Consider the following 11,148-nt stretch of genomic DNA (forward strand, 5'->3'; position numbering starts at 1 on the left):
TCCTTGAAAGGGCAGCTACTGTGAGAGTCCTCTCAGGCCCACCCACCCCACAGGGTGTCTGTTGTGGGGGAAGAAGATATAGGAGATTGTAAGCCACTCTGATTCAGAGAGAAGGGTGGGGTATAAATCTGCAATTCTTCTTCTTCTTAAACACCACCTGCATAATCAGTTCAATTTATGACTGCTTAAACTGGCGGCTGAATATTCCAAGACTGCTGAAACTGCATAATGTCAGCGATAAGAAAGCTCAACACTCTGCAGCTCTTACAATCATGTCCTGACACCTTTTGAAATAAAAGGAAAAACAAAGGGCTCTTGGTTTATGCAGATGCCCATAAATCTGCTGAGTGGAGGTAGTCAGAAATCCATTAACTGCTAGAGTGCCTAAAGGGTTAAGGAAGTTAATTGTATTTGGAGCACAGAAATATGTTAGATAAAGCCACAAATGAACCACAAAGTAAAAAGTAAAACCTAGGGCTCCCTCATAAATAAGCAGCAAATGATAATGAAGAGGAAAAGCAGGCTCTTAACCTATTTTGGACAAATACTTGGTTGACATATTGTCTATGGGCGCTGACATGACTGTGGCTAGAATATATATATTTTTTTGTACTGCAGTTGTCAGTAATTTTCTTAAATATTCTGTGTTCAAGAGTTAAGCATCTATATATCTAATTCTCAACTTGGCCAAATCTGAGGATACTTAAATCCAGAGAATGGAGCCGTGAATGGACAAGACAGATATTTCTACGCACCTGGTTTACAAAAACCCCCCTGCAATCTTAAAAAAAAAAGTCTCGAAATAATAAAATGATTACCTGGAACTTAAAGAAAAGGATTACCTCAGTGGTGAAAGGTTACCACAACAGCTGGCCAGGATTCCAGGCTTGGTTTCTGTTAGTAAAAGGCAGGAGAGAGAGTAGGGCCATTTTTAGGGCTGTTCTGGCCTTTGAAGGAGGACTCATCAGATTCAGCTCAGGCAGCAACTACCAAGCAACCTAGGGTTGCCAATCCCCAGGCGGGGGCAGGGGATCCCCCGGTTTGGAGACCCTCCCCCCACTTCAGCGTCATCAGAAAGCGGGGGGAGGGGAGGGAAATGTCTGCTGGGGACTATTATTCCCTATGGGGATTTATTCCCATAGAAAATCATGGCGAATTGATCTGCAAGTATCTGGGGCTCTGGTGGGGCTGTTTTGGGGGGTAGAGGCACCAAATTTTCAGTATAGCATCTAGTGCCTCTCCCCAAAATACCCCCCAAGTTTCAAAAAGATTGGACCAGGGGGTCCAATTCTATGAGCCTCAAAAGAAGGTGCCCCTATCCTTCATTATTTCCTATGGAAGGAAGGGATTGAAAAGGTGTGCCCTCCCTTTCAACGTGATGTCCGGAACTCCCTTTGGAGTTCAATGATGCTTGTCACAGCCTTGATCTTGGCTCTGCCCCCAGCATCTCTTGGCTCCACCCCCAAAGTCTCCTGGCTCCACCCCCAAAGTCCCCAGATATTTCTTGAACAGGACTTGGCAACCCTAAAGCAACCACATGACCTGTATGACTCACACAGACATGGCTACTTGCTACTCCTCTACAACAGTCACCCTGTGAAAGGCAGTGTGTTGTGGTGGTTAGTGTTTCAGATAGCATTGCCAAGTCCAGTTCAAGAAATATCTGGGGACTTTTGGGGTTGGAGCCAGGAGACTTCGGGGGTGGAGCCAGGAGCAAGGGTGTGACAAGCAGAATTGAACTCCAAAGGGAGTTCTGGCCATCACATTTAAAGAGACCGCACACCTTTTAAAATGCCTTCCTTCCACAGGAAATAATGAAGGACAGGGGCACCTTCCTTTGGGGCTCACAGAATTGGACCCCATGTTCCAATCTTTTTGAAACTTAGGGAGCATTTTGGGGAGAGACACTGGATGCTATACTGAAAACATGGTGCCTCTAATGCAAAAACAGCCCCCCCCCCCAGATCCCCAAATACCCGTGGATCAATTCTCCATTATTTCCTATGGGAATAAGTCTCCATAGGGAATAACAGAGTTCCCAGCAGACATTTCCCACCCCTCGATGGTTTTAAAATGTGATAATGTATTAAATTGTTATCTACCTTGGTGGCCCTTGTGATGGCAGAAAGATGGGATATACATTTTGCAAATAAAAAATAAAATACCACACAAAGTACTCTATACCCTTTGCACTTTGATTGTGAAGGGAACTAAAAATTAATTTTGAAACTCACTTCTCATTAGGATGATTTAACATGAAGGAGACTCTTTTGTTCTTAATATGAATATCTTCAAAACTCCGGGAGGCATTGTGCAGGAATGGCTTCCCTTTCACTACAGTTAAAGCTGCACTTGTTACATTTCTCTCTGGAGATTAGCTATTTAAAAACATCGGAATCTTCTTTGAATCAAAGATCTGTGATCTCAATGTTACACCCACCCTAAATTGCCTATGTTCTCTTCTGTCCTTAACACCCGTCTACTAAATACCATTTTGTTTCCTTCGTTGAGGTATCTGGTACATTTAGGCCCATTTTGTGCATGCAAAGGCAGGACTTAACAAGAAAACTTCAAGGGAAATTGGGCCAGACACAAAGAATAATAAGAATTATATTTAACTGAAAAAAAAAAGGTTGCACAGAAGGATCTAAAAATTCCTCCGTAAGGTGTTTAATTTGCAAATGTTGTATATCAACCTGAGCACTCAAGATAGGGCAAGATCGCAAAACCGAATAAAATCTATTCAAGAACTGTTGGCACAGAAATCATTAGCCCTAAAGACTTGGAGGCAGATTAGAGAGAATGTGTACCATGCGTACATATATTTGAAATGACAGGTCCCTGCGCTCCTTGAACTGGTGGAGGACGATGTGCCAATTTGTTATATGTAAAGATTCAAGTGGAAATTCTCCTTCCAGCCCTCCACTGACAAAATGACTGCTCCTAAATAAATCTTCATGATTCACCCAACTCGAGCTGAGATACTACTTGCTTGTCAGTTTAAAGCTTCTTCTTCCTCTGGCTGACCGAGAGGTGAGAAGGTGCACAGACCTTGTGACTCAGCACTTGCCAATACACAACACTTGTGTTATGTGGAGCTGGATTAAATGAAGGTCATTATGTATAATTGAAAAGATACTAGGGATTAACCACAGTTTGGATGGTAATGCTTTTAGACAAAGTGAGCTTTTAGACAAAGCATTCTCTGAGGGCATAAATGCATGAAGGATATGCACAAGGAACAGGCTAGATAGCCATCCCGGTGTGCTAAAGTAAGAAGACAGTATGCATGCCTTCTTAGGAAAAAAAGCACACTGAATGCAATGAGATTTACTTCAGAGCAAAACTGGATTCGATTGTGCTGTATGATATTTGTGGAATATAAGGTTGGATCTGCATTTGGATGCTATAAATCATCCTGTTCTGTAAGGGACTGCTCTTTAGCCTTAGGTAAATCACTTTCCCAGTGTCAGTTCCCCATCTCCAAGGTGGTAATCAAAGTTACTTACTTCACAAGGTGTCTTGCGTAGCTTGTGGCACTAACAGCCACCTTTGTCCTGAAAACCTTGGAGCTGGTAGCGAGGGTGACGGCAGCACCCCTATTGTGCTCCCCGCCACCGAGATTTCCACATTTTGGCTAGCACAGAAATGTTTGAGCAGGACAGGATTTATTTATTTTTTTTACAGAGAAACAGCAGTTAGGCTAGATAAAATCATGGAAGATCTTATCAGCATCTGCTTCACGGGACTTCCATTTTCTTCTCTGTGTCTTTTTAACTTGCAGTCATACAGCTGAATACACGCTCACACTTCAATATAACTAAACTTTTTTTTTTTTCAGGCATTACAGTCATTTGCAGGTTTTTTAAAAACCTACCTCCTTGCAATGTTCGAGGCAGTGGAAACAAAGCTGGTCAAACTCACTTGTCTGCACAGTATATGTACCTAGATATGCACAAGATTTGCTATTCTGCCTGCCAGAACATGATCATGCCCAATGCTCAAAATTACACAATCAAGTGTCATCAAACAAGCTAATCATTCCATTATAATCAATGGGATTTAGGAGTATATAGCATAGCTGGGTTAGGGTGGCCGATGTGGTTGAAGATCTACTGAAATTAAAACTGATCTCCAGGCAATAGAGATTAGTTCCTCTGAAGAAAAATGACTGTTTTGGGAGGTTGACTCTATAGCATTATACCTCACTGAAGTCTCTCCCCTCCCCAACCCCCCTCCCTTCCAGACTCCACCCCCAAAATCTCTAGGAATTTTTCAATCCGGTGCTGACAACCCTAGGCTAGATTCCGCAAGTAAACTTTCACTACAGGTGGTTTGCCTCCTATTTTGCATCCCAAATGTAGAAAGCTTTTATAGCTGAGGAGACGGTGTGGCAACAGTTGTGTGGAATCAGGTAAGCATGCTTTCATGTTTCAGGGGTGTGGCTCACTGAAACGCAAGTCAAAAGAAGAGGCATGCGAACCCTGCACTGTTCTACAATTTGAGAATGTGTTTCCTGGCTTCCTTCAGCAGAACGGGGGGGGGGGGGGGGCAGGGTGTTAAACTTGATAAAATGAGCAGTTGTCAGAGTTATGTGACATTAATCAGTTTTCAACTCTTTTAGGTTATGAATTGGCATTAAACTAATACAATGTTTGAAATGTTGCCGATGCAATGCACGCACTCAGATTTACATACAAATGTTTTATTAAAAAATATTCCCCTCCATGCCCCCATCACGAAGTGTAACCAAAACACATACAATAAAAATATGAAGAAACAGTGTTTTGTTTGTAACAATACATCAGTGGGCAACCTTGCTAAACGGCATTTGTAAGGAAGGACTGTTCTACAATATTACATTTTGTATAAGAAAAGGATGCATTTGACTTTTTAAAAAACCAAATGCCTAAATTTTGTTGCTTCAGTGGGCAAGAAACATTTCAAGGAGTGTAAAATTAGATGAGATCCCCCTACCCCGCCCCTCCTTCGTAAATTAGTAACCATCACCAGAACTCATGTGGGTTCATCCATATGGACAGGCTGACAGTTTGAGTGACTTGTTTCAGGAAAAAAATTCAGCTCCACTTCACAAGGGTGATACTTTCTCCACCAAAAAAAAGCACTGTAGATTCTTTGTCACCTTCTAGTTTTGTGCGACAACCACATTTTGTCTTCCAAATCACACATTATGACCATACACAACATATTTCATGACAATTATTAAGACAAGTAGGGTTTGGCTACTTATGTGTTTTTCTAATAGCAGCTTAGGAATAGCGTAGCGGCAGGTAACGTTGGCTGGATGGTGCCCAGAAGAAATACTTTAAAGTTCCATTTGTTTCAGTGTGAAGGATAAACTCTAAACATTTCCTGTTTTGATCAGTGGATCTTTTCATGCATAACCTTTGTTTTAATCATACCCTACATTTTCAGTTAACCAAAGTAGTAGAAGCCCGACCACTCAGTGAAAGTCATTTTTATATTTTACTTGCGGCTTCATATTCACATCTAATGTGACTGCGAAGTTTGTTTTCTTTCCATCTCTTGAAGACAGGTTTCTGTACAAAGTGATTGTTCTGTTTTTCTTTGTCACTTAACTCGGAGTGGGTTTTTAAAAATTCATTAACATGGAGTTCAAGGATGTGCTCTTGTGTAAACTTCCTAAGACAAGACCTCTGAAGGTCAAAATTATACAGTACAGTTTGAAACCATTGTGGCCTATTCATCTCGTATGAATGAAGAATTTTCAGTTTGTTCTAAGTATAATTGACAGATGGGTGCCAGAAATGAAGGACTAATATGAAACACCTTTCCCAAAAATGTTTCCGCTGTACATATTCATACCCCTTTCTCCTGCTGTCACAGAGCCTCCCTTGGTTTACACTTCAGTTCCCTCTCTGGCATATAAAGTATTATTTGCAGCAAGGCTGTTGTAGAAACTGGTGTTGAACTGGTTGAGAACTGAACTGCTGTAGCCCAGATGACCAGAGGACATGGAATTGGACCACTCTCCGCTGCCATGGCTGGGGATGCTAGAAAGAGGAGAGTATGAGCTGAAGCCTACCATATTCTGTCCCATTTTGTCACCAACTTCAGCGCTAAGTCCCAGGGGCACTGAACGACTGACAGAATTGGACCCATTTACATATGCTGTCATACTAGACAGGAAGTTGTTGAGACAAGGAGCAGCAGAAGGAGGGGGTGGGGAGCTCTTTTCAGGTGAGCTCTCCGTTCCAGAAGAGGAATTTTCTAAAATGTCTTGATGATCTGCTCCTTTGGGGCTGCTGCTGAGGATGCTGTTTTCCGATTTGTCAGAAGGAAGCACTGCTGTGCTGGCAGTAACGTCAGATTTCTTCTTCCTCTTGCGCCGAAAGTTTCCATTGTCAAACATCTTCTCACAGTTTGGATCCAAGGTCCAGTAATTGCCTTTCCCTGTTAAAAGAAGGGCAGGAAAACATAAATATAATCAAAGCCAACAAAGTGTTAGTTCTCAGGGCTTAGTCTGGCTCAGGTTCAGGAAAAGCAACAATTTGGGTAACACCCTTAAAAAAAAAAGACACTGCTCATATTCAAATTAATCTAAATCCTTACAGCCAGATTCTTCAGGTTCTGCCCCGCCTTCTCTGGGGTAAACCTTATGTAGTAATGAGAGAGAGAGAGAGAGAGAGAGAGAGAGAGAGAGAGAGAGAGAGAACAATAACTCAAAACAGAATTTGGATATTATATTCAACTCTTTCCCAAGGAACATGTATTATTTCATTTATTCTCTGTTTTTCTCTCCAACGGAGATGCAAAGTGGCTTACGTGATTCTCCTCTCCTCCATTTTATCCTTACAACAGGACGGTGAGGTCGATTAGGTTATGTGACTGCCCCAAGGTCACCTAGCAAGCCTCCTTAGCAGAGCAGGGATTCAAACCCAAGTCCCCTAGATTTCAGTTTGAAACTTTAACTGCTATTCCACATGGGCTTGAAAGCCTGAGGCAAAACAGCAGGAAAGGCTTTTTTCAGAATGTCTCCCAGCAACAAAAAGTAAAAGAGAGAACTAATTCTTAAAATGAATGGGCTGCAAAAAAACACTTTAGTTGACTCAACAGCCAGAACTGGATGGCTAATGCCAGCTTGCCAGAAGACGGTGGGGGGGGGGGAGGAGGGGGAGGGAGCCTGGCCTGTTCTTGAGCTTTAGACAGCAGCTTCGTCTGTAGAAGGAGTAATGATAACCCCTCACATAAAGACTTGTATGTTCATGATGGGAGCATGTGGCCATCACAGTGAAGTAAGTTTCTACTGGGACAAGGATCTGGGTTCAAAACCCAGTACTACCATGAAGCTCATTGAGTGGCTTTATCCAGCCACAGTCTTTCAACTTGAACTATTTTACAGGACTGTTGTGAGATTAAAAAGGGAAAACCATATTCTAGGCAGATATATGTCCGAAAGGAACTCTGTCAGTCTATAGAGATCATTTTTATTTGCCCTGCCTCCAAAGCATTTTATCCTTACAACAACCTTGTGAGGCACATGAGACTGGCTGAGGCTGTGTTATTGGTCCAAAGTCATCCAGTAAGCTTCATGGCTGAACTGAGATTTGAACCCAGACATCCCAACTGTAGTCCAGCACTAACTACTACTGTATTCTGGCTCTGACACAGATGTCAGTTCCAGTTAACATGACCTCAGGCCTTTCACACAAAGTCAATGCTTCCTCCAAGCGGTGAAGTCTTGTGAGCAAAAATTCTATTTCATGAGCTACTGGCATTAAAGTTGTGAGCTACTGCACACATTCGTTTGCTCTGGGACCACCCTTCCTGAGCTGACACACAAGTGTGTGAGCCGAAGGCTAAAAAACTGTGAGCTAGTTCACACTAACTCAGCTTAGAGGGAACACTGCGCAAAGTATAGCATTTTGAGTAACTGAACAGGGCTACTGTTGAAGGAAGAGAAGAAGAAGAAGAAGATATTGGATTTATATCCCGCCCTCCACTCTGAAGAGTCTCAGAGCGGCTCACAATCTCCTCTACCTTCCTCCCCCACAGCAGACACCCTGTGAGGTGGGTGGGGCTGGAGAGGGCTCTCACAGCAGCTGCCCTTTCAAGGACAACCTCTGCCAGAGCTATGGCTGACCCAAGGCCATTCCAGCAGCTGCAAGTGGAGGAGTGGGGAATCAAACCCAGTTCTCCCAGATAAGAGTCCACACACTTAACCACTACACCAAACTGGCCCGTAAAAAGCTGGCAGCCGTACTAGCGTCCCAATCCTTAATTGGCAAGCAAGGCTCAGAACCATTTTGAAAGTGCTAGAATGAAACATTTTTTTCCCTAAAGAGACATAGAAAATGTCAATACTTTCGACACTATCATTTTCAGAAAAACCAAATAGCTATAATAGCCCGCTTATATTCTCATTTCTATTAATTGTTGACTCAAATATAATAGCCACACTTCAACTGTAGTGGTTTTAGGAAGTATTTATGATTCTCAAACCATGTGAACGATAAAAGAGCATTGGCCTATAAAGCATGCTTTCAACAAAACTGGATTACAAACTAGCCTCTTGAAGGCAGATTGGAAAGCAAAAATACAATCGGGAAGTCTTCTTACCTGGGTCGTCTTCGTCTCGTGGTACCTTTTTGAAGCAGTCGTTGAGGGAGAGATTGTGCCGTATGGAGTTCTGCCAGCCAGCTTTACTTTTGTTGTAGAAAGGGAAGTTGTCTGCAACGTATTGGTAGATCTGACTGAGCGTCAGCCTCTTATCCGGCGCACCATGGATGGCCATGGCAATAAGCGCAGAGTAAGAATAAGGCGGCCTAACCAACTTCATCAGCTCCTCCTGAGAAGGCATAGGCAGCCAGCCCATCTCATTTGCCCCCAAGCCATGCATGTTAGGCAAGAGTTGTCTCTGCATCCCGTAGGATTGTGGAATGTAAGGACTGCCGTTGGATCCTGGGAGGTAAGGTGGGGAGTTAATGGAAGGTCCATTCAACCACAGATAAGGATTGTGTGTGGCATTGTAGTCGCCTGCTTCGAAGTTTGTAGGCCTTTGTGGGCTAGGAATGTTCTGAGGATGGAAGAAATTTTCGTAGTAGATATTCATTTCAGGAGGCTCCTGGCCAATGTTTGGAAATTGCGGGCTGCAGCGTGGTGGAGAATGTATCTGTGGATCAAATGAGCTCATAATCTAGCTCTGGCAGTCTACCAAGTTGCAACACACCTGTATTAGTCCTTTCTCCGAGACAGGTGCATAATCTGCTGGACTCACCTCCTAGTACTTATATACACCTGTAAATGTTTGGGTGTACTTTCCAGGGCTCAGCCTAGTGCATCCTGATAGGCTAGAGATCAGGGTGATATCCCTTTTTTGGAATGCTGACAGCCCAGGCCAGTAATAGATGTCACTTTAACCAAATTTGAAAGTTACAACTGTTTATCTTTTTAAATGAATGGAGGAATTTTCCACTGGTATGATTGACAGTACAGAAGCTGGGACATACTTATATGTAAAGCTTTTGCTGTAAAAAGATCCCTTTCTTCAAATTCCTTTAGAAAACGATGTTAGGGGAGAACTTCTATTTTGTTATTGATTTTGATATAATAACTCTGAAATACCAAAGTCATTCACACCAAACTTTAGCAAACTGCCAATATCCACACTTTATTTTCTAGGTTTAAGAATACTAGTATTTTAAACTATGAATGCTTGGAAACTTACAAGCAAGAAGGCAATCCTAAGCAGGTCTACTCAGAAGTAAATCCCACTTTAGTCTATGGGGTATGCTCCCAGGAAGCATTCACAAGACTGCAGCCTAAAGTTCATTAAACATGAGATTTGCTTTTCAGTGAACATGCTTAGAATAGTGCAGTAAATATTTCACAATTCCTTTGGAAACAATACGTTTGATAAGAAAGACTGAGATTTGTTCTTGCTAACTTTCGTTCCTGTTTTCATTTCCCCCTGGCTCAAGTCTTACTGGTCAGATGGCATAGTTCATTCACGATATTCGGCGGCTGAATTACAGAGCAAGTTTACACATCATTTGCACCAAGTATTAAAAGAAAGGCAAAACAAGACACCATGCAAATTCATTCTTACAGCATAATAGCACCCCCACCCCCACCACCCCCGTTCTATATATCAAGTTTTTAGTTTGGATTTATAAATCAGATTGGTTGCCCCAATGCATTCTGCAAAGTGCCACTCTTGTCTGTAAGTCAGCTTTCCTACCCTTTCTGCAGCTGCATGGTTTACAGAAATTATACCGTTCCAGAGGACAGGGGTAGCCATATTGGTTTATTGCAGCAAAAACAAAGAGTCATGTTAGACCTTAAAAACAAACAGGCATGCACTTTTTGGGGGATTTAGACTACCGGTATATGCCCTTTTCCAGCATCATACTGCAGTAACAGGAAAAACGGTTCTTTTGTTCTTCTGAATGTTTGGTTGCCATTAACTGGCACAGAAATCCTGCCAGCAAAAAAAGGTGGCACGGCACATTCAAAGTTATATATTTTTGAGAGGAAAATCAGTAGAATGACATAAAATCGTAACACAAGGATCATGGTCAGGTTTTTCAAGTATTCAACCAGGACTCAAGACACTACTAATTAATCTTTTCATTTTAGGTAAAGGGTAGTCATTTTAAAATTTCTGTTGTCAAATTTTTTCAGAGCCCAAGAGCCATCGGTGTACTTAAAAAAAAACAAAACCCTAGCATGACAAGCAGATTTCAACAGGTTCAGCTAGGGTTGCCAATCCCCAGGTGGGGGCAGGGGATCCCCCGGTTTGGAGGCCCTCCCCCCGCTTCAGGGTCATCAGAAAGCAGGGGGGGGGGAGGGAAATGTCTGCTGGGAACTCTTATTATTCCCTATGGAGATTTATTCCCATAGAAAATCATGGTATCTGGGGCTGTGGATATCTGGGGCTGTGGGGGGGGCTGTTTTGGGGGGTAGAGGCACCAAATTTTCAGTATAGCATCTAGTGCCTCTCCCCCAAAATACCCCCCAAGTTTCAAAAGGATTGGACCAGGGGGTCCAATTCTGTGAGCCCTAAAAGAAGGTGCCCCTATCCATCATGATTTCCTATGGAAGGAAGGAATGGAAAAGGTGTGCCGTCCCTTTAAATGTGATGGCCAGAACTCCCTTTGGAGTTCA

The 11,148-nt window shown here is 42.6% G+C and overlaps 1 protein-coding gene across 1 annotated transcript; it reads right to left on the reverse strand.

Moving 5' to 3' along the window:
• Positions 1-5,618: 5,618 nt before the first annotated feature.
• On the reverse strand, positions 5,619-9,300 carry FOXI1 (forkhead box I1). Its single transcript, XM_060240608.1, has 2 exons — positions 8,602-9,300; positions 5,619-6,435 (listed from the first exon to the last, which is right to left on the reverse strand). The coding sequence occupies exons 1-2, from the start codon at positions 9,173-9,175 to the stop codon at positions 5,882-5,884; spliced, it is 1,128 nt and encodes a 375-aa protein (XP_060096591.1). The 5' UTR covers positions 9,176-9,300; the 3' UTR covers positions 5,619-5,881.
• Positions 9,301-11,148: the final 1,848 nt, after the last annotated feature.

The sequence above is a fragment of the Heteronotia binoei genome, chromosome 5 (assembly GCF_032191835.1).
Source record: "Heteronotia binoei isolate CCM8104 ecotype False Entrance Well chromosome 5, APGP_CSIRO_Hbin_v1, whole genome shotgun sequence".
Classification (NCBI taxonomy): domain Eukaryota; kingdom Metazoa; phylum Chordata; class Lepidosauria; order Squamata; family Gekkonidae; genus Heteronotia; species Heteronotia binoei.

Coding starts and splice junctions, on each gene's coding strand:
- FOXI1 (XM_060240608.1), bottom strand. CDS start 9,175: ATGAGCTCATTTGATCCACAGATACATTCTCCACCACGCTGCAGCCCG. Junction 6,436..8,601: donor ACGAGACGAAGACGACCCAG/GTAAGAAGACTT, acceptor TTCTTTTAACAG/GGAAAGGCAATTACTGGACC.